Genomic DNA, 22,478 nt, shown 5'->3' on the forward strand with positions numbered 1-22,478 from the left:
GCCTCGGGTGGCTCTGGCCTGCGGCAGCTCAGGCCGGGGGACAGCCTGGGCAGGGAGCTGACCCGGAGGAGATGTGGGGCCTTGGGGCTGGGAGCCGGAGTCCACCTCCTCTTCCTCAAGCTCAGTGGTGACTCTTCGGCCCCTGGGGAGAAGCAAAAGGGTGTTCCTAAGATGACCGCTTTTAAAACAAATCCACCCCCCCCCCAAGCCAGGGCCCTGGTCCCCTGCCCCTCCCCTGGCTGTTGGGTGGAGAGGCCTGCAGGTCACCTTGTCAGGGTTTGGGCGGTGGCTCCCCTCCCGGTCCCTCTGGCTGCCCCGCTCTCCCTTTCTTAAAGCACTAGGGAAGGAGGAAAGTACCCACAGTTCCCCCAGAGCTGGACTTCCCAGCAGCCAAGCCTGCAGAGGTGCCCATGGAGGACACCCTCTTGTTGGACAAGCTGCCCCTTCCTGGGGTGGACTTCTGCCTGGGCATGGGGGCTGGGGGCTGCACACAAACTACCTGTCTTGGGGGATCACAGCACGCGATATCAAAATTCTCCCCTCTACTCCCCAACATTCCCACCTTGAATGGAAGCAAGGAGGGAGCCGGGCACAAACCAAAGGACACAGCTCTGCCTCGGGAAGGCAGCTGAGAGTGGGGGGAAACTGGGCTTCTCTGGGGAAATGAACCCCTTCCCCACAAACACCACCCTGGGTGGACGGAGGCGTCTGGGACCCTGGGTGGTGGGGAGAAACACATCATGCACAAAATAATGCACTCCTGGAGAAACTACCCAGGGCAGGGGAGGCTGGGAGGGGGCCCAGGGGAACACTGTCTGGAGGAGAGAAGCTTTACTTTTTAAATCCTGCTGTGGGGTCCCAAGGGGCATTGCCCCTTCATTGTCCTTCTCACTCTCCAATGACATAGTGGGATTCTTGGCGGGGGGGGGGGGGTGTTGTAGGGAGTGGATAGAGAGGGAAGCTTTACTTTTTAAGTGGCATCAAAAAACCAAAAGACAGCTCCAAAATCTCAGGGCCCTGGCCCCTCTGCACCGTGTGCCATTTGTCTCTGGTTGCCGTCGGGGAGGGTGGGGTGCAGCAAGAGAGAATTTCTCACACAGAAAAACCCTGCCTTTTACATTTGCAAAAACAGCTGTGCCTTCCTGCTGAAAAGAGCAGCCCTACCCTCCGCCTCTGCCCCTCCCATTTTGCAGATGAGTGGAGGAAAACTTACTTTCCTTGCAAAAGACTCAACGGCTCTGGGCAGCTCTACCGAAGAGTCCCCCCTCCAGCTGTCCTTCCTCTCCCCTCCGAAGTCGAAGCTTGCCTGGGTCCTCTGGCGCAGAGGTCTCTCTGCTCCTGTTAACTGCCCCAGCCCCAAGCCCCCAGCCCGCCCACACCTGAATGCTCAGAATGCAGCTTTTCTCACACAAAGAGGAGGGAGGGAAGGCCAGTCACCTGTACTCTAGTCGCTGCGTAGTCCCCGAAGCTCCCGGGCGGTGAATAAAGAGGACTGGGGAGTCGCTGGTGCCCCAGGCTCTCTGCCGAAACTGCCCGGCTGATGATCCGCTGGCCGGGCCAATATTAGCAGTCGCCGCCAAAGCAGGGGGTGCTCTGGCTGTGCTGCCCAGACCCTCCAGCCGGCTTGACGCAGAGGTGGAGGAGGAGGGGGACGAGGCTGAGGCTGGAGAGACGATGAAGGGCACTTTCAAAGTGTGCATTATAACAGGCCCTGAGAAGCAGGGGAGCCTCGCCGCCACTGAACACGGCACCTGCTCAAATGCCAACTGAAACTATAGTTTTGCCCCTCACCTCCTCGTCCCCTGCACGCCTTTCCTCAAGCCCCTCCAAATCTGGGTAGCTTTGCGCCAACTTGGTGGTGCTGGGGCAGCTGGCTCAGGCACCTTCCCACGCGAGGGCACAGCGCATTAGGGGGTGGAGATCTGACCCACCCCCTAGCCTGGCAGAAAGGCGTTTGTGGGCGTGGGCATTAGCCGGAAGCACTCCCTGCCAGCTGGAAGGTGGGACTCTTCGGAGGGGGTGGAGAGTGGGTAGGGCCTCACTAGATTGACACTTGGCAGTCACTCGACACCCTGGCACGCCGGTGGGCGTGGCACGGGTAAAATGGGGGCGGGGCCTAATGGGGAAAAAGCCAGGGTTCGAGAATGGTCAGAAAAACCTTTCTTCATGGGCTCCCAACACAGCTGCAACACAATGCGGCCATGTCCATCCTTCTTCCAGAGGCAGAGGGCTCACCTGGGAGTTTTCTCCCTTCCCTAGTGGCATCTGATACTACCCCCTACACCCCATGTGTGGTGTTGGGTACCAAGGATGCTGAAGCAAATGGCAGGCAGCAGTGTCCTGCTCACAGGTACCCCCGGGTGGGATGACTGGGGTTCGCAGCCCTTTGAGCTTGGCTGAAACTCCAGGTGAGGCATAGACTCAGAGGCGTCAGAAGCTGGTGGTGGTGGTGGTGGGAAAGGGGGGGACCCAGATAGAAGTGCTGCCTGATTAGACTAAGTCTCACTGGGAACTTAAACTTTCCTGAGCCTGCAGGTAGAGCAGGAGGCAGATCAAAGACTCACTAAGAGGCAAAGACATGTGCCGTTCCCAGAAGACCACCAGTCCACACCTTCCCTGTGCCCCTGCACCCCAGCTTACCAGCCTGTGTTGGGGTTTAATTCTCCCCTCTCCCTTTGTCTTTCAAGCCCTCACCTGGACTTCCTTCCTTAGCTGGAGGTATAGGTCATCTGGTGGGAGGACAGGGCTTTCAGTGGGGAAGAGAGTCAGACTTGGGGGGACTCAAATCTGGTGGGGGTGTCCTAAACAAAATGCAGACGCCCCAGAGCCATACCATCCTCTGGGAGGAGGGCAGGTGGGCCTCCTCACTGGTCTCTTGGGTGGGGAGGGATGCAGGGATGCTAAAGGTCCTGAATCAGGTCCAGGGCACAGAGAGGGGACTCAGTGTGAAGCAGCCCACAATTTGGGGGGTGCAGCAGTCACTTGCTCGTGCTGGCTCTGCTTTGGGTTCTGTGGCTTGGAGTCTTCACAGCCTGTGCCACACACCTATGCCCGCCCCCCCGACCCCGGTGTCCGCTGCCAGATGCCCAGATGTCACAAGGAGCTACTTGCAGGTCCCTACAGAGAAACTTAGCTGGGACTTCCCAAGCCTCAGGTGGGGCTAGGAAGGGTGAAGGGCTGACCCCACGTCAGATAATGGGGTTCCATGGAAGGCCCACCAAAGGGGGTGTCTTCAAATTGAGAAGGTGGGCAGCTAAGGGGTTGAAAGGGGAGCAGCATTTCAAACCCACAGATCAAACTCTTGGAAATGTGGAACTTCCCACCCCTAAAACAGTGTATTGAATCTGAGCTCTGCCCTAGTGTGAATCCCCATTTCTGGCACAGCCCCAAAGGGGATCACACCAATGCAGGGCTATTTTATTCCATCAGAACCTTGAAGCCCAGAGCGTTTAAGCAAAGGAAGGGGAGCGGAGAAAGGGGTTCAGGGTGGGGAGGACCCATGGGGGACCAGCTAAGCCATGGTGCCACTGAGTCAGGACTAGAAGTATTGTGGGTGTGAGGGCTGTGACCCTCAACATCTTATTCCATTTACTGTCCATGGTGGGAACACATGGCCTATAGGGGATACAGGGTAGTGGGAGAGAAGGGACAAATTTGGGGTGCACCTCACAACATAAACCTCACTGCCCCACTTCCTCTTGGGCCTGAGAGAGGGTTATCCCATCCTGGGCTTCTGGTCAGATCCTATTTATGCAGGAGCGACTTGAAGGACCCTAAGAAATTCCCAAGTTTCCTCCACTTGGTTGCTTAAGTGGCCTCATGCTGACACCTGGTGGCCACTTCTAGAGTTACAGTGCACAGCTCAAAAGTTCTTCGGAGCGGCAATCTGGGGCACCCTGGGGAGAGGGCTGGGGGCAAAGTGACAACGTTCTTCCTGCAAGGGGGAGACCCCCTGCAGTGTCAGGGTACTGGTGGGCTCTGCACCTTTGCACTTGGATCTGAGGCTCTCCTCTGCCCCCGCCCTGGCATTACAGAACTGACGGTGGAAGGAGGCCCAGGGGAATTCCTCTCTGGAGGTTCCGGTCCCAGGGGTGCGGCGAGGCAGTGCCTAGAGCACAGGTTAAACCCGGGACGCCTTCCCAAAACATCCGCTGTGTTCTGAGAATTAGAGAAAACTGTATTACGTTTATATCAGAATAAAATCAGATTCATTACTGAGAGGCTCTGCAGCAGAATGTTTGGGACCCCCATCCTGAGGCAGGGTCCCCGAGACCAGATTCAGGGGCTGAGTCTTGCGCCCGCGACCCCCAATCCCCGCAGGGCTTTCCAAATCTGACCCGAGCCTGGCACCTTGTGGCCACATCGAGAAATGCAACCGCAGCCTCAGAAAGCACCTGGCTGTCCTAGAAATCAGTATTGCCATGAGGATCACAGAAGAGCCACTTTACCAAACCTGAGAGCCGAGAGAAGACAGAAGAGCCACTTTACCAAACCTGAGAGCCGAGAGAAGAGGGGGAGGAAACGGAACCCCCATGCTGAACTCACCAGTTGTCCCGAGAGCCCCGCACCACTGGGACCCGTCTGACCCAGCCACCTCTGTGCAGGCAGCCGGAGAGGCCAGGGTGAGGCCACCCCAGGGCAGCAAGGCTACAGTGGGAGGGCCGAGGGTTCATGCTGTACAGCTCACACCGCGGTGTATCCAGAAGGGGAGAGGAATGGGCAGGAGGAGGCCTGGAGGCTGACCCGGCTCAAATCCCTGCTCTGCTGAAGGACCCGGGCGAGCCCGGTCACCCCTGGGCTGCCACGTCCCTCTGACCTCACAGGCTTGACATGCTGGTGCTTGAAAGCCCTTAGGTCAGCGTCCAGCACAGACCACATACTAATACGTGTTTGTTATTGTTCATCATTATACTCTCTCAATGCAAAGGTATGTTTGCCCCTGACTCCCCTGACCGACGGCACTAGAACCTTCTTTCCTGGGTGTTGGTAGCTGAGTCATGGCCCCGGCTGGTCCTGGGTAAAAGTGGCCACCTGAGAGGACTCTGGAGTTTGGGGAGAGGGGGACTGGCCAAGCAGGGAGTCGTGCCCTGTCCCCGGGCACAAGGGAGCCCCAGATCCCCTGGGCCATGCACACCCCTTCCCTCATCCTGCTTTTGGCCTCATTCAAGACGTGTGAGCCCTCCACGACCCCAGCCCTGGGCCTCCTCCCTCGGGGAGCTGGTCTTCCTGGCAAGCCCCACCCAGCACCCCGACATGCCCACGGGCCACCCCTGGTAGTGAGGAGCCTTCTCCTTTCCCGTGGAAGACGCATCAGCTGCCTTTTGCCTTTGCTGCCTGGAGGGGCAGCAGGCTTGTGGAGCACTAAGGCCCAGAGAGGGGAAGTAACTTGCTGGAGATGCAGAGCGAGAAGCCGCAAGAAGTGCCCTGGGCCCGTAGTCCTCCCTCAGCCTTCCTCACCTACACGCCTGGCTCACAGAGGACAGCACAGTGCATGCCGGGCGCGTGGAGGAAGCCTGAGACCGCGGCCTGTCCTACGGGGGAAGGAGCTGAGAATACAATTCAGAGGACCTGCTGACACCATGGCAACGGGCCTGGGGGGCTCCCCACTCACACACATCGCCCCACTGGACCCTCACCACCAAGGCGGGGAGAGTCTCCTTGGGTTCCCTTTTGATGGATGAGGAAACTGAGGCTCAGAGATGTTATGTAACTTTCCCAAGGCCACACAGCCATGGGCAGCAGAGCAAGGATTTAATCCCCAGGTGCCTGGTCCACCAGCTCTCACCCTTCAGCCCTACACTGGCCCGAGTGGACCCTCCTGCTGACCCCAACATGCTGAGGGCGTTCGGGAGGTGAGGCGTCCACAGGACTTGACCCACTGTGTCCTCCAGACCTCAACCTGCACCTTCTTTTTGGCCAGGGCCTGGAGGACGACATCTCTGTGTGAACGCGGCTCCCGCTGTGGCTCCAGGGAGGGTGGCACGGGCTGTATTTGCCTCACGGCAATCCCTGGGCTCGGTCTGCACCCTCGGCGGTGACAGCCAGATGCGGACACAATCTTAAGGTCTAGGCACCTGAATGCGGACACAGGACTCTTCCTCCAGGAAGCCTCCCAGCCTGCCTGTTCTGACCTCCTCTGATCTGTGCAGCTGGAGTTTGGGGGGCCCCCCCTCAGCCCTCCCCTCTCCTGTTTTTCCTCTAGCTCTTCCTCCCACCCGGAGTCTGGCCCCTTTGCCCTCTCCATTCCCACAGCTGGACCCGGGTCCAGGAAGCAACCCCAGCAGGTGGCCAAGAGCAGAGCCATCATGTAGGCCTCAAGGGAGGAAACCCATCTTCCATCCTCTCCCTCTCCCTGACCCTTGGAGGGTTTCTTGGGCAGGCTGAGCTTGTTGGACCACAGGTGGGTGCCAGGGAAGGCCAGGGAGACCACGGAGGGCTATGGAGGACCAGAGAAAGCCAAAAAAGGTCATGGAGGGCCAGAGAGGGCCAGGAAGGACCATGAAGGTCCAGAGACGGCCAGTGAGAGCCAGGAAGGGTTAGGAAGGGACAGAGCCTCGGGTTCAGAGCCGGGGCCCCCATGTGCACCTCCTCCCAGTCCTGTTCGGCTGCCCGCTGAGCTACCACGCAGACCTGACCCACAGCCCAGAACCTGAGGCCCAGAGAGGGAAGGGGATTTCCAAGGTCCCCCAGCAAGTGGGCCATGGGTGTGGGAGGGGCAGGCAGGGTGCCCCCAGGGAGGCCAGGCTGGAACAGGGCCAAGTTCTGAAGTGAGGATGGACTTTGAAGAAGAAAATCGTGTGCTTTGAGACGCAGTGTGAACGGCCGCAGGCTGCAGGGCTGCCGGGGCGCCGGCTCTGTTTTCCAAAAACACAGATGGACTGGGCAGGGGGTCAGAGTGAGGCTGGCGGAATGCGCTCCTTGCCCCCCTCCGCCCCCCCACCTCCCACGCCCGCCCCGCGAGGTTCTGATGGGCCAGCCACCTGGTCCACATGGGGCTGCAGAAGGTGGGCCACCCGGAGCTCACAGGCTCTGGACCCCCAGGCTGGGGACTTGGGGGCCCACCTTCATCCCTGGCAAAGCACAGAGCCAGGCTCGGCTGGGAACGACCCTGTGACCTTGACCCTGGGTCTACGTCTCTGAGCATCTCTGGGTGAAGGGAGCCTGGGAGGCAACACCCACTTGCACCCCCCCTCCTGAGGCTCCAGGGGTGCCCCCAAGATCCCATATCTCAGCCCAGTGCCTTGGAGGGTGGGGATTGTGGAGTGACGGACCCAGGCCCAGCTTCTGGGGACAGCCTCAGGGACCCATCTGTGGGCTCCTGGAGACTCTCCCAGGGGTCTCCGGGTCAGACCCCCGACAGCAGCAGGTGGCAGGCAGTGGGAGGTTTGAGCCGAGGTGGGGTGGGGCTGGCGGGCTGCCTGGGGAGGGGGCTGAGCTGAGAACCCGGGGGTGGGGGGCTGGTGCTTGGCTGGGGAGTGGTAGGGAACCACCTCCGCTGGTCTCCACTTTCGAGGACTCTGCCTCGCTGTTCCTGCACCAAGGCCAGAAACAACAGTGCCGGAGGGAGTGGGTGGGCCGGTGCCCCACCACCCTGCTTGTCTGTTTGTTATCTCCACGGCTCCCAGGCCCATGACCACCCCCTACCCCCAAACATTCTTTCTGGAACTGACCTCTCTCTCCTCCCAGCACCAGGAGGGGGAGATGGGGATGGACATGGGAAAGAACTAACCCTGACCCAGCTGGACCCCCGCCAGAGGCCTCCTGGGTACAGGGTTCCTGGCCCCGAAGCCCCTGCCTCACGTGAGCTTTCTGGCTCGAGTGGCCAAGGTGGCTACAAGCAGAGCGAGGAGCCGCCTGGCCTGACGGTGACAGCCACCCCCCAGCCCCCAGCCTCAACTCCCCCAGGCCCTGGAGACCCTCAGCCAAGGCTCCAGCTTGGCACGGGTGCCTGGCTTGCTCAGCCAGGATGGGGGCCCTGGAGGAGGTCAGCCCCAAGGACTTCCGGCCCCAGGTCTCTGATTCTAGAGGGTCAAACTCTCACTGGAGACGTTTCCAGAATGTTGGGGGCCCGGCACATTTGTCCAGCTGCTCCCCCAGGAAGCCTGGGCCCGTGAGGGGGGTGTGGGCTTGAACGAGGGGCTGAGACCTCGGCACCCTCTCTCCTTCCTTAGCCTCATGGCCTCCAGGGCCCGGGCTGGCCAGCCTGTTGGGCATCCCGCGGAGCCCCTGTGCCTGCCGGCAGGGGGGAATGCGGGCGGCGTGGGCAGCAGACCCCTGCGGAGAGGACCACTATCCAGGACAGTAAGCCCAGCACAAAGTGGAGTGTGGCAAAAGTGAGGCTTTGGCGCCCTCTGCTGGTTCTGTCTGTGAATGACCGCCCTGACCGCCTTGCCTGGCATGGACGGGTGCCCACCTGGTAAAACCGCCCACGCAGGGGGCCCAACCCTGCCTGGGTCCCGGGGCAGGTTCCCCAAGGTGGGGACTTACAGCCTAACTGGACACAGACACCGGCCGGGGCTCTGCCTGGGCACTGCCAGGGGGCCTTTTCCAGGAGCTCAGGCCACTGGTTCCCGGTCTTGCTCCCTCTTCCCAGCCTGGCCCCCACCAAGCACCAGGCCCTCAAGGGCAGAGAGCGCACCCCAGCATCCCTGCGTCCACCTCCCATGGCCCTCAGGATCTGCTCAGGCCCGGAGAACAGCGAGGACAGTAAATATTTACTGCCAACAGGAGAAGGCAAATACAGCCCCAATGGCCAGGTGGAGCTGCCAGTTCGTCCGTGCCAGGAGCAGATGCAATCCGGGGAGCCAGCCTGGAGGCAGCCACACAGGCAGAGTATCCTTAGTGGGTGGGCACCAGAGGGCCTGACCCCAGCCTCAGTCTCCCCATTAGCAACACAGGGGCAACAGCACACACGTGCCCCCCACGGCACGCGTGACAGTGCAACACGGAAGACGCAACAGTGAGGGAGTGGAACGTATGGAGGGGCTGCACTCGGCACTTGGACCCCACCGCCCACGCGAGGGTTACACACGGGTCTGCACACCGCTGACGGCCACCGCCAGCCGCATGGGCCAGTGAAGCCTGGGTCCCAAGGGCAGGCCAGGTCTGCCCTCCAGTTCCCAGAAGGGGTGGAGCCTGGGCCTGGGTGGGGTGGCAGAGCCGAGGTCTGAGGGTCTGGCTTCCGTGGGGCGATGTGGGGGGTCCAGAAGCAGGGGCACCTGGGGTTCAGTGCCCAGGGCGGTGCCAAGCAAGACACTGGGTCTGATCCCGCCCTCGCCCCCGGGGCCCTGGCAGCCTGGGCGGCCACTTCTCCTTCCCTCCGTGACCCCGTCCCTGCGGGGTGTATGGAGGGCCCCCACCCCACCTGTTCGAAAACACATCCGCTGGTACCCAGGGGCTGGTGGGAGCGGCTGGGGCAGGGGTGGATCCTGGGTCTCAGAGCGGCAGCGGGTCTCAGGAGGGGAAAGGAAGACAGGCCCCAGCCCAGGCAGGGGGCCGAGGGCCACATCACACCCTGACCCACCACGTTCCCCACCTGGTGGACTCCTCTCCCGAGCCCCCCCTGCACCACCCAGGACCAGCCGTGCTGCAAATCCTGCTGGCCGGGATGGCCTCCCTGCCCCGGGACCCCAAAGGCTTCCTCCCTCTCCACGGAGTCTGTTGGCACTTGAGGGGGAGGGAAAGCGTCCGAGTCGTCCCCAGGGTCTCACTGGCTGGCAGGGCCTTGAGGGCAGCCTGACTCCGACCAGCCCACTTCCCAGCCCCAGCTGCGTGCGGCCCGGCCTCGGGCACCCACATACCTCAACTCCTGCGGGGTGCCCCTGCCTGTACCCGTGCTAACGGGGCCGCCTGGGTGATCCCATGGGCAGCTCGCCGCTCACCCTGGCCACCCCCTCCCCCTCCTCTTCCGGGTCCAGTGTCCGGCCGTCCGCCTGCCTGCCCAGCCCTGGCCTCCACTCCAGGGGCGGGGCCTGCTGGGGGCCTGCAGCGTCTCCCCTGGGGGGTGCCAATGTGGCCCTGGGGTGGGGGGACCGGGGTGAGAGCCTCGGGGTCGCAGGGAGGGCCGCCCAGCCGGCTGGGTACCAGGCCGGCCTCTGAGTGGTCTGCAGCGACCGGGGCCCAGGCACCCAGCCCCAGCCTGGCCACCCCGAGCCCTGGCCCGGGTGGAGCCTTCAGGAAAGCTGCAGATTGATTTGGCCTGGGCGGCCGGCAGGCTGGCCGGGCCTTGGTATGGCCAGGTCACCCTCTGACCTCCCGGGCTGTGACCAGCCAAGGCACCCCTGGGCTCTTTGGCGTGACTGGCAGCGGCCTGGGCGGGTGCCCCGCGGAGCCACCGCATGCAGCAGTGGGGCGCTGAGGAGGGGGGTGTCAGGGCCCCCGAAGACAGGAGCTCACCGCCTTGGGGGGTACTGCCATGGGCCCTGGTGCCCGTCTGCCCGCATGCCTGTGGGCTCCCAGTGCGTGACGCAGAGAGAACAGAGAGGGGTCTGGGGCAGGACCCCCCATCACCAGGGCCTGGGCAGGTGAGCCGGCCTTCCTCGCCCCCGCCCCCAGCAGCGCCTCAGCCCCCCAGGCCACACAGACGACAGCAGCAGGGCTCCTTCAGGGGGTTTATTGAGCATCCGGGGTGCAGGGAGCGCGGTGCTGGGCCGCCTGCCTGGAGGGGGCGTCCGGCCGGCGCTAGTTGCAGTAGTTCTCCAGCTGGTAGAGGGAGCAAATGCTGGTGCAGCACTGCTCCACGATGCCGCGCTTCTGCGGGGGCCCCTCCAGGGCCCGGGGCTGCAGGCCGCCGGCACCGGGGCCTGCCCCCAGCTCCACAGCCCCCACTGCGGGGAGAGACGGTCAGGCAGACGGCGCTCCCCTGCCCACCCTGCCCGGCCCTGGAGCGGGACCCCGAACAGGTGCCCTGGCGCCCATCACGGGCCTGCCCCGCCCCCTTCCCCCCCCCACGGCCCGCCCAGGACGGGGCCCTCTCCCAGGGTGACGGGGCTTCTCCCACAAGCACCCCCATCGCCGACACATCACCCCGAGACCATCGGCACCCAGGACTTGACTCACTTCAGACGATTCCTCCCTGGAGCTGCCCTCGGTGGGGAGGGGAGAGAATGGGACCGGGGCGCTGGGCGAGGCCGGGGCGAGAAGGGAGGGGGGGAGGGGCAAGCCCACCCTCAGGTGTCCTCCTGGCTCACCCCCAGGGAGCTGGTCACCTTTAGGATGTGACCACGAGAACATCATCTTCCTTTTCAAAATAATCCCTCCTGACCTCCCACCGGGTGCCGGCTGGAAGCAATGGGGCGGCGGGGCGGCGGGGCTCACCCTGCGGGCCCTCCACCTCCCGGCGGGCCTTGGGCGTGTAGAAGAAGCCGCGCTCCCCGCACACCAGGTACAGTGCCTCCACCAGGTGGGAGCCGCACAGATGCTGGTTGACGAAGGCCCGGGCAGGGGTGGGCGCCCAGAGGGCCAGCAGGGCCAGCAGGGGCACGAGGCGCATCCACAGGGCCATGGTGGGGGCACGAGGACCTGGGGGACAGGCGGGGGTGAGGCCAGCGAGGGGGCGCCCGGGACCCCCAAACGCTCCAAGAGAGGAGCCCACGCCCTCCTGCCGCTCAGCAGAGCTCGTGCCGGGGGCCCCGACGCACCAGGCCCCAGCGGGGCCGGCCCGGACCCAGGCTGACGCAGAGCCCGCAGGGACAGACCTGCTTGCTGACGGCCTCGAGTGCAGCTGGTCCCGAGGGCTGGGGGCTGCTGGGCCCCGCCAGCTTTATAGCCCCTGACCCCTCCACCTGGCCCATTAGGGCCTCAAGTGGGTGGCAGATGGCCGGGGGCTGAGGCTGCAGTTTCTGGATCATTTCCCTGCTGCTGGGTCTGCAGGAACCTCTCCTTGGTCGTCAGCACCTCTTGGGGCCACGGGGTCATTAGAGTCTTAACGAGGGACCTAATGCCAAGCTGTCCCCGCTCACAGCTGGGGGCAAACACCTCCACGGGAGCTGAGCCCCACCCAGCCTTGCTTGGGTCCCATCTTCCATGTTGGTCCGGGGAGTGTGGGCAAGAGAGAGGACCCCTGCCCGCTGTCCCTGGGGCTGCCCTCGGGGCCCCAGAGGTGGTCCAAGGCCATGGGTGGGCAGTGAGGGAGCGTCTCCTTGGCTCAAGGCCCCATCCTCACCCACCCCAGCACTGCGGCCCGCTGAGACCCCCGGCTCCCTGGGGCACTGCCGAGCGGGCTGAACTCAGGGACCTGCAGCCATAAGGCCCCTGAGGCTGGCCCTTGTTCCTCATCTTCAATGTAGGCACCACAGGACACGTGGGTGGGGCCCCGCCACACCCCGCCCAGGCGGCCTCTCGGCCCCCAGCCCTCTTCCTAGAGCCCTGCACATCCCCCCCGTGTTGACCCCTTTCAGACCAGCCCCTCAGCCCCATTGCATCCTTTGGCTGTTATTTGGGCCGAGCCCCTGTGGTGCCCCCAACCCCCTGGACAGGCCCCTGGAGGGAGGCCCGGACCCTAGCAGCCCCCCACGCCGAGGAAGGGGCTGGACCCTGCCTTCCCAGGGCGCCATGATGTCCGGAGGCCCCTCTGCAGCCAGGGGAGATCTGGGGACCTCTTAGAGAGGGGTGTGCAAGGCGGAAGGCTGGATGACGGAAGTCCCAGGTGGGAGGGCAGAGCCCAGGGCCCAGGAGGGCAGGAGGGAGATGAGGCCGGCCGTTAGCCCTTCCCCAGGGCCTCAGTGGGGCTCACAACCACCAGAAGTGGCTCCATTTGACGCCTCACAGGCTAAAGGGACACAGGTACAGGAGGGCTAGTCACAGACAAGGTGCTTGAGGTGCAACTGATGGAAGGACAGACCACCAGGGAGGGCTGGGACGGAAGGCTTTGCCCAGGAGGGTCTTGACGGATGAGTAGGAGTTTACCAGGATTAACATCCTAAGAGCTTAGAGCCAGGGTCCTGGTGGTGGGAGGGGGAGGTAGGGGGAACCAGAGGGAAAGAGCAGGGCCTGGAAGATGGGCTGGTGTCTACCTCCTGCAGGAAGTAAGGAACCAGCCACCTCCCAGGAAGCCCCAGGCTGCTTGCTCCAAGGGCCAGGGCCAGGATGGGAAAGGGGGCACCCTGGGCTGGGCCAAACCTGGAGGATTCTGGGGGCTCTAGCTGGAGGGCCAGGTCCAGACCTGTCGAGTAAAGAAATCCCAGAATCCAGCCCCCCGCCCACCTTGCTGGGGAGACTGAGGCCCAGAGAGGTTACCTAGGGGCCAGCTGAACGCTCCATCAGCACACATTGCCGGGGGGGGGGGGGGGGAGGGGGCGCGTTCCCAGGTCCTGCTCTGGGTGGGGTGGGGCACGGGGATCAGAGGCAGCTGTGCCTTGGGCCCCCCGTTCCTCTGCTTGCTCTCACAGGCTGGCCCCTGGAGCCCGTCCTCCTCCTAGTGGGGACCTCGGGCTTGCGGGGAGGGCCCAGCCTGCAGCCCTGCCTAGGAGACCATGGCTGTGAGCCCTGCCCCCGCAAACCCAGGCCAGGCCCCCACCTCCATGCTGCCACCCCACAGAGATGGGACAGCTCAGCCAGGACCCCCTCAGCCCTCTGGAGCTGCTGGTGGCTCAGCACAGGCTGGGGGTCCCCTGGGCGAGCAGGTGACCCCGGGGCTGCCTGGAGGAGGGGGCAGGCAGTGGAGGAGCCTCTGAGCAGGGATGGGGCAGAGTGTGAGGGGCGCAGGGCTGGGGGCTGAGCTCGGTGCACAGACACAGACACAGACACAGAAGGCAGCCGGGTGGGCACGCAGAGGGATTCTTTCTTTTATTGAGACTGGGAGCAGGTGGCACACGGCACACGGGCAGCACACAGCACAAAGTCACCTGCAGGCAGAGCTGGCAAGCGGTGGGTGGGGCAGCAGGGTGCCCTCCAGCAGGGGGATCTCTGGTGGGTTCTCAGGGTGCCCTGTGAGCCCGCCCTTCACGTGGGCGGGGCCGGGGCCGGCGGGGGGAAGACCAGGAGACCTGGGCCCGGCCTACGGGGGCCTGCGGGGTGGCGCCCGCGTCTAGCTGATGGCACTCAGGGCGTGGGTGAGGGTGTGCAGCTCGTCCCGGACACCATCCAGGGCGCGTCGGATGGCGTGGGGACTGTCCAGCACATCGATGGCCAGCGTGTATGGGTCGAACTTCACGGAGAAGGGGCGCTGGATGCGGGAGGCATAGCTCCTGGTAGGGGAGCCGGCAGGGACCCTCAGTCACCCAGTGGGGAGGAGCCGGAGGGCTGGGGCCCGGGTCTCCGTCACAGCAGGCTCAGAGCTCCCAGGACTTTTCTGAGCCGCCTGGGCCCCCAGAGCTCATTCTGTCCAACCAGCCAGACAAGATGGGGGACTGAGGCCTCCTCCAAGGGCTGGGGGCTGTTTACGGCAGGGAGGGACGGGCCTTTTCCAAGCGAGCCTCTGTGAGGCACTCCATCCCTCCCTGCTCCTTCCCGAGGCCCCGCTCAGCCAGGCCTCCTCCCTCAGGAAGGTTTCCAGACCGTGCGCCCTGCAGGGTCCATGACATCCCTGTCCCGAAGCTTGGGTGTGGGACCCAACCCCCGCCCCCCCACTGCAGGCACATAGATCCTGGGCTTCAGTCTCCCTGGTGACAACAGGAGCCTGGCTGGAAAAGAGGCCCCTTCCGAGGGCGAACGAGTGGGCCGTGTCGGGCTCTGCCCTCCTCCCCTGGGGAATGCTGGTCACTGCACCTGCAGCCCTGGAAACTCCCCGCTACCCCCAGGCTCCCCACCCAGCCCTCAGTCACCCCGGCCCTTGTCCTCTGTCCCCACCACGGCCCCAGCTGCTCAGGGGGCAGGGGACTGGGAAGGACCCCACACATCCATCTTACAAAGTCAAACTTCACCTCCTCAGAGCCTGGCCTTGGCCTGGCCTTGACGTGGCCACCAGCCCCGCAGGTCTCCCCTCCCCAGACTTTTCGGGGGTCCTGCTGCGGGAGGGGTGCTGTAACCGAGGTGTGCACTGTTTTCTCCACTGTGAAATGGGTTCGCGGGCCCGGCCTGCTGGCTGGCTCTCCCAGTTTGGGGGGCACGGTGGGGGTCTCGGCCTACCTGAGCTTGTCCTTGGCATCGCTGAAACTCTCAGACACGAAGTAGACAGGCTGATAAGTCTGGTCCTGGTAGGGCTGCACAGCCGCTGCGTCGGGGTCGAAGGCCCGGATCTCGGGGCCCTCAGACAGGGAGTGCTGGCGGGAGGCCGGGAGTTGGGGGGGAGGGGATCTCAGGGCCCCGAGGGAATTGGAGCCCCTTGGCCTGACTCCGCGGTGGGCTCTGGGTGTGGATTCACACCCGCCCCTCTCCACTGGGCGTCCTCCCGAGGCCTGGGGACAGTGCGAGTGGGACGGGGCAGGGACAAGGTTTCTTGGCCCCCCTAAAAGGGCAGCCCCAGCCTCCTGGGAGGCCCAAATCCAGAAGGCACAGCCAAGGTCACCCTCCCCGTGGGGACCCGGGCTCCAGCCCCTTCCTGGGGGGGCGGGGGGGGAGCGTCTCACCAGGAGCTCCCCATAGGAGGACAGCAGCCCCGCTCCGTAGGCCTTCACCTCGCCGTTCTGCTTGCACAGCCCAAACTCCACGGTGAACCAGTACAGCTGGTGGGGGCAGTTGGCAGGGTCAGCCGAGAGACCACAGCACAGCATTCCCCACCGACCATGGCCCCAGGCACCCACCACCCAGGCAGAGGCGAGCCAGGCTCCGGGCGGTCACGGCGTGAGAAGCGGAGACCTCAGCCTGGACAGGAGAGCCCGGCCCGGACCCAGCGTCCTGCAGGGGGAAGGACCCACCGTGGACAGCTTCTCAATTTCTTCGTCCGATGCCCCCAGGGATGCGAGGCCGATGTCCTGTGGGGGAGGGAGAGCTGAGGGGGGAGAGGCTCAGCCCACCATGGCTTGGGCGCCTGTGTGAGGGGAGGGTGCTGGGGCTGTCTGCAGCCCCTCCAGGGGCCTCCTGGACACTGCCAGGGTACAGAGACCCTCCCAGGGTGCAGGGACCCTCCTGGGATGCAGGGACGCTCCCAGGATCCATCAAGGGCCCAGGACCGCTCTCTGCCGTTCCTGGGAGAGCCAGCAGGTGGCAGCACAAGCCGCGGCACTCTGCCCCCAGCTTGTCCTCTGGGCACCGTGATCCGCTGACCCTCGGGAAAGGATTCTTCCCCGTCTTTGTTCTAAGGTGGTCTTCTCAGAACGGCCCGCCCGCCCCTCTCTTCCAGGACGATGCAGTCTCTCTGAAGTCTCATGACCCAGGTGTGGGCGGCGTCCAGCCCTGGGGGTGGGGAGGGGCAGGCAGCACCCGTCGCTGCAGGTGCCGCCCCCCAGCCCCTCGGCTGACGCCCAGCTCCTGAGGCCTCGAGGACGCACCTGGGAGAACTGGGCGAAGGTCCGGTCGGCCAGCATGGGCACGTGCCCCAGCAGCTCGTGGCAGCAGTCCCTGTGTTGGGGGCGGACAGCGGGTGGGGCCGGGGGCTGGGGCCGCAGCCTGCCCCCTCCCCCAGCAGCACGCGCCGGCCCCCGTCCTCCGCAGGCCCGGTGGCGGGCTGGGCTGGGCACTCACGGCTCGGGGGAGTGCATGGGTGAGGAGGCGTGGCGGATATACTGCGTGCACTGGAACACGCGGAAGGCCAGGCTGGCCAGGAAGTCCCGGGCAGACAGCAGGCCGGCCACGGGCCGCAGCTGGAAGCCGGTCCGCTCTGCAAGGGCGGCGGGCGGGCGGTCAGCGCGGGTGGGGCCGCCGGCTGCCCACCCCAGGCCCTCCCGCCGGGACCTCCACAGCGTCGCACCCTTCAGGAAGCGGGAGACGTCCTCCAGCTGGGGGATGCTGTCCTCCCGGTACCCGCAGAAGTGCTCCAGCAGCTCGAAAGCCTCCAGGTGTTCCCGGCACGCGTGGGTGGCATACAGGCCCCTCAGCGTGGTGTAGACCTCCTTCCTGTGGGCGGCGGGGGGGGCTCAGCCTGGCCGGGTGCCCCCCACTCCCAACCTGGACCCCCGCCGCCTGCTCCAGACCCCTCCCCGCATCCAGCAGCCCCTCCTGTGGGCGCTCTGCTCTGCCCCCTGCAGACCCCAGGCAGCCTCACACTGCAGGCCTCTCACTGGCCCCAAAGACACTGGCCACTGGGAGTGGACGTCTCCCACCTGCAGCTTTGGGGGGTTTCAGGGGACCGTGGGAGGCCTCGGGAAGTCCCTCCTCCACCCGGACTTAGTCTGTCCTCTGGAGGCCACCACTAGCCACGCAGGGATTCTGGGGGTCTTTCCGGGCCCTCCTCATTCCCCACCCCGCCCCTCCCCAGCTGCCATCACGGGGTCTCACCAGGTGGCAGTCTCCTCGGCCGTGTACTCCACGTGGGGAATAGGGTCGCCTCTGGGGAGGGGGTCAGCGGTTAGTCCAGGCCCCCTTGGGGAGGGCGTGTGGCGGGGGTGACAGGAAGGGCCTGGGCTGAGCGAGCCCGGCTGTGTGGCCGCAGCAAGTTGCTTAACTGCTCTGTGCCTCCATTTCTTCGGCTGTGACTTGGGGACCCCAAATCGGTGACCATGGTGACAGTGAAGGTGATGGCATTGGTGACAAGGACATCCCTCCCTTCCCCCCGCCCAGGTCTAGTGTGAGGCCGCAGGACGGGGTCTGGGTCTCAGAGAATGAGGCCCCGAGGGGGGTCCTTACTGCTTGTACTGGAAGGCGATCTCAGCAATCAGCTTCCTGCGCTGGCGGTACACCTGGTCCGAGAAACCCTGACGGCAGAGTGGACACCATCAGCCGCCGCGGCCCACCAGCCCTCCCCACGCCCCCAGCCCAGACGCGGCCTGAGATACCGGCGGGCGCCTGGCAGCTGTACCCAGCCAGACCTCAGGGTTCCACCAGGAGCCGGCGGCAAACAGACACCCCGTCCCAAGCCGGGGTCCACGCCTACCGCCCCAGCCATGAGTACGGGGACAGGTCGGGGCCCCGGCTCACCGGATGGTCCAAGTCCAGGTCAGGGTCAAACTTGGTGACCAGGTGGTGACACTTGTCCAGCTCAGAAACTTTCCTTGGGAACCAGAGGACTTCATGCAGGAAGGAGGGTAGAAGGACCGGATTGGGTGTTGGGCTGTGGTGGGAGGCCCCCCCTGGAAGCAGCCTCCCGCTTGCGACTGGGGGGCTGGAGGTGACCCAGGCCCAGACACAGACGAGGAGGAAGGGGGAGGGCCGGAGCCAGCAGGGAGGGAGTCCCCAGGCCGTGCACGCAGTCACTGGGGTTCCCCGTGGGACCCCTTGCACCCCGATGTCTCGAGGTCACGTGGTCGCACTCCAGGGCGTAGGGGCAGCCTCACCCTTGTTCTCCCCGGCGCCCCGCACGTCTTCGGCCACACGGCGAAGGGAGCTGAGCAGGGTGGGCAGGGCGGCGCTGGGTACCTCACAGCGCAGGAAATACTCCAGGTGCGGGCCCCCTGCCCGCGGCTTCTGGGCGGGCCGGGTCTCCAGGTGGTGGATTTGGGCTTCAAATGACTTAGGAGCAAAAGCAGGGAGAAAGAGGGAGGGAGAGATGGAGAGACAGAGGCAGACAGGGGGGGAGGCGAGGGAGCTGGGCAGCAGGCACCGGGGTCGGCCCGCCCTGCCCTGCCCTGGATGCCGGCAGCCAGCAGCCCACAAGACCGCCTTCCAGACTCAGGGCCGCCGCTGGGCAGGTTTCAGCTGGGAAAATGGCTCTTGTCTAGTTGGTCTAACAGGGGCTGTCACAGGGTCCCCCAGACCCAGCGTTCCGGGTGGGGCCTTCTCCCAGGCAGCCTGATTTCCATCCCTGGTGGCCTCGTCCGAGACCTCTAGACACCCGGGGCTGGGGGTGGGCCCTGACCCCACTGTGGGCAGGTCGGGAGGCTCAGGCCCCCACCAAGCACCACTGAGTGCGGGGGGGCGGGGTGGGTGCGCTCCCCTGCCAGCTCCCATCACCCAGCAACGGGCGAGCCTCAGTCCTCACGGCCCTCGGGCCACACGGCCACCGCTGGAGCTTGAGAGGAGTCGGCTGTAATGTCACTGGGGTGCGTGTGCCCGGATCCAGCAGCGAGAGCCATCAGCTGTCACATGAGCCCGGCCCCGCCAGGGCCAGGCGGGCATGGGGGGCCCTGCTTCCCCGGCTGCCCTGGGGGACCCGCACCCACCTGCCCCCAGGGTGAGGTGGTGGGCACGGGGGAGGGCTGGGGGCCGGGCTCAGGGAGCTGCTGAGCACAGAAGGGTGTGGCAAGGGGCTGTGAGCCCCCTCCCCGCGTGGCCCCCGGTGCGCCCTCACCTCAAACACCTTCACGGCCCGCGACAGCGCGGGGGGCTTGGTGGCCCGCAGGGTGAAGAGGAGGTTCACCACGGCCTTCCCGTCCCTCTCCTCCAGGGCCTCCCCAGGCTCCGCGGCTGCGGCTGCGGCCTCCGCCTTCTCTCGCTCCTTGCGGGCGTCCTGGATGAGGCTCTGCCGTCTCCCGACGAAGCGCGGGGACTGTGGGGACAGACGCGCCAGCTCCCCCCGCCCTCAGCCGGACCCACAGAACCTGGGACCCAGCTCCAGCATCGTGCCTGCCGGGGGCCGCAGGGGCGGGGGCGGGGAGGCGGCTGGGAGCCACAGCTGAGGGTGGCCTGGGGGAAATGCTGCGTGGCCTGTGCCCCCAGGCCACATCTAACCGGGTTAGGGGACCGGAGGGGTGAGTCGGGAGCTGCCCTGCTGCCCCCGGGCTGGGCAGGGCCAGGGGACACGGTGTCTGGCCCCATGGAATGACCTCTCCTCACGGCCCCATGCCCAGCCCTGCCTCACAGCCCAGGGCCCCTGGCCACACCTTGTCCACAGTCGTTCCCGAGACCGTGAGCCCCCGGGGTCTGTGTGTCTGCCCCGCCCCCCGGCCTGAGTAGAGAAGAAGCCCCCTGTCTGGGGCTCATCATTTGGAGCTGAACTTCCAAGAAGCTTCTGGTGCTCTTGGGTCTTGGAACATGGCAGGGGGCCGCGGGGGAGCCCTCCCCAGATCTCCCACTCTGCGGTGGGCGAGGTGTGGACAGAGCCAGGGGCCTGGGGTGAACACTCTCTACCCCACAGCCAGTCCCCTGAGATGGTGCCTGCAAATTAAATTTCCAGAACCCAGCCCGTGTTTTCATTAAAGCTCTATAAACAAGAGCCGTTTTAAACCTGCAGGGAGCCGATTATTCCAGGCCATCCCTGAGGACGAACTGGAGACCCCTCTTCCAGGCCGAGAAGCCCCCAGTTTTCCAGTCTCAGAGAGGGGGTGGCCCAGCGGGTCTTCCCAGCACAGCCTCCCTTGAATTCGGGGGCTCCCAAGTGGTGGGCCAGGCCTTGGGGGCCATCCCTGGTGGTCAGGGAGGCCCAGGGTTGCCGGGCAGGGAAACAGGGGAGGTGGGTTTCAAGACAGGAGATCCCATGTGGGACATGGAACGCGTGGCAGGTGGATGGGTGAGTGACGGATGGACAGCTGGACGGATGGATGGATGGACAGATGGATGGATGGATGGATGGACAGCTGGACAGACGGACGGATGGATGGATGGATGGTGGATGAACAGGTGAATGGGCGGGTGATGGATGGGAATCACCCTGGAGCTCAGACCTCCCTTCAGCTCAGCAGAACTGGGGCCTGCACCCCTGTTTGCCCAGTGCCCCCCACCACCTTGAGCTGCTGCAGGGCCTGGGACACTGTTGCACACACACTGGGTCCAGCAGGACCCACCCACAGAGATTCAAACACCCGGGCACAGGGGTTGCCCACAGAGTCCGGGCAGGGGAGGTTCTTGCGGCCAGGACTGGACGCCAGGCCTGGGTCCAGGGCGTCCATGTGGACCCTGAGCCTGGAGCCTCCCGCCAACCTTCAGGGGACACCCCTGGGCTTCTGGTTCGTTCCGGCCCACGGGCACCAGCCTGCCTCTTACCATGATGGCCTCGGCCTGCTTGGCGTCCAGCTCGGAGACGGCCCTGCGGAAGCCCTTGGCCTGCGGCGAGGCGGCGTTGGGGGTGGGCATGATGCCGGCGAGGTCCGGGCTCCGTCTCCACAGCCCTCTGCCAGGCGGCCTCTTATAGGCTGAGCTGACGTCAAAGCCCCTCTGGGTCCTCCACCTCCCACCTCCCACCTCCTCCGCGTCCCCCTCCTGCTGCCGCCTGAGGGAGGTGGGGTGGGCGAGGAGCACGGAGACGCAGGAGAAAGGGCTCTGTCCCATTAAATCTAATTGCATCCACCGTCACAGGCACCCAGGCGGGCGGCCGGCCCTTCCTCTGAATCATCCGGGCTCCGGCAGGCGTGCTTTGCAGGGCTGGGTGCAGCCGGGCCCCTCGGCCCACACCCAAGCCGGGTGATGGGCGGGTACACGGGGAGGTGGAGTTCTGGACACCCCACGGTGTTCGTTACACAAAACCCTGACTTTTGGTGGCCATTGGTCCAGAAAGCCAGGCTCAGACCTCAGATGTCAGGAGGCAATTTGCTTTTCCAGAAGATTCTTCACTTCACCAAATTTCCCAACAGGGTCCAGAGGCATGTTCCTGTTAGATGTCCTCAGCGGGAATGTTATCTGCCCCCTGCACCAGGCACATCCAGCAGGGCCCAGAATGTTCCAGAAGGGCACATCCTCCAGTGTGCAGGAGAATGAGGGATGCGGGAGTCAGGGAAGTCTCTAACAATTGTCCCACTCACTCCTGCATGGCCGTCTCGCCCCCTCTCCTGGCCCGCCCCTACCCCCCAGCGTCCCCCAAGGCCCTCTTACCACTTATCCCTGGGGTGTCACCACCTCGGGGATGTGCCCATCCCTGAGCACTGAGGCCCAGCCCCTGTGGCCCAGCCCTTCTTCGCGTGGTCCCTGGCATCATGTGGGTCCCGGGACACCCCCAGCCCAGAGTTTCTCCTGAGTTCCATGCACGATGTTCCTCTGGTGGTGCCCCCACCCTGGAGACCAGGGGACCGGAGGGGACCCCCCCCTTGGCGCCAGGCAGACGTGAGTCCTGCCCTGTCTATCGCGCCCCCTGGCCCATCCCCACGTTCAGGCACAGCTTTGGGAAAGGTGTGAGGCCCCCGGCAGCTCCAGCTGGTCACCATGTTGTCTCAGTCGACCCCCCCGACACCCCTCATGCCCCGAGGAAGCCCCCACTCTTCATCACAGCGGCCTTCCGCACCCCTCTCCTCCCGGACCTTCCCCAAGTGTGGTCTGACCACGCCATTCCCTCACCCCACAGTCCTCTGTGGCTCCCCATTGCTCCCCGGAAGCAGCCTGAGTGACCCCCTCCCCTCACCCACCCCGACTGATCTCACCCCCAACCATCCCCATTTCCTACTAGAGGAGGGTTTGGACTTCATGACACCCAGCTTGAAATAATGCTCCTCACCCTTTTCTTCTCCTGGCAAACTCCTATGCATCCCACAAAACCAGCTCAGCTACCATTCACTCTGCAGTGCCTACCCCTTCCTGCCCCTGATATTAACCTCCCCCTCCTCTGCTCTCTGAAAGCAGGAACCCTGCTGGCTTGGCCC

The 22,478-nt window shown here is 64.9% G+C and overlaps 2 protein-coding genes and 1 long non-coding RNA gene across 3 annotated transcripts; all 3 read right to left on the reverse strand.

Annotated features, from left to right (window-relative positions):
• Window positions 1-57: 57 nt before the first annotated feature.
• On the reverse strand, window positions 58-1,524 carry LOC309605225. Its single transcript, XR_014231301.1, has 3 exons — window positions 1,438-1,524; window positions 268-337; window positions 58-142 (listed from the first exon to the last, which is right to left on the reverse strand). It is a non-coding gene; the product is annotated as an uncharacterized lncRNA (long non-coding RNA).
• A 9,156-nt stretch (window positions 1,525-10,680) lies between these two features.
• On the reverse strand, window positions 10,681-11,503 carry INS (insulin; the record flags this gene model as incomplete). Its single annotated transcript, XM_082340781.1, has 2 exons — window positions 10,681-10,826; window positions 11,317-11,503. 2 exons carry the CDS (start codon window positions 11,501-11,503, stop codon window positions 10,681-10,683), a joined length of 333 nt encoding a protein of 110 aa, XP_082196907.1.
• Window positions 11,504-13,768: 2,265 nt separating this feature from the next.
• On the reverse strand, window positions 13,769-21,929 carry TH (tyrosine hydroxylase). The gene is made up of 13 exons (XM_082342266.1): window positions 20,893-21,929; window positions 19,262-19,459; window positions 18,309-18,483; window positions 17,953-18,041; window positions 17,662-17,729; window positions 17,314-17,364; window positions 16,787-16,932; window positions 16,561-16,696; window positions 16,368-16,437; window positions 15,795-15,851; window positions 15,507-15,602; window positions 15,067-15,200; window positions 13,769-14,186 (listed from the first exon to the last, which is right to left on the reverse strand). Exons 1-13 carry the CDS (start codon window positions 21,190-21,192, stop codon window positions 14,027-14,029), a joined length of 1,680 nt encoding a protein of 559 aa, XP_082198392.1. The 5' UTR covers window positions 21,193-21,929; the 3' UTR covers window positions 13,769-14,026.
• Window positions 21,930-22,478: the final 549 nt, after the last annotated feature.

This window comes from Balaenoptera borealis (genome assembly GCF_965194805.1).
Source record: "Balaenoptera borealis genome assembly, chromosome: 11".
In the NCBI taxonomy this organism is placed as follows: domain Eukaryota; kingdom Metazoa; phylum Chordata; class Mammalia; order Artiodactyla; family Balaenopteridae; genus Balaenoptera; species Balaenoptera borealis.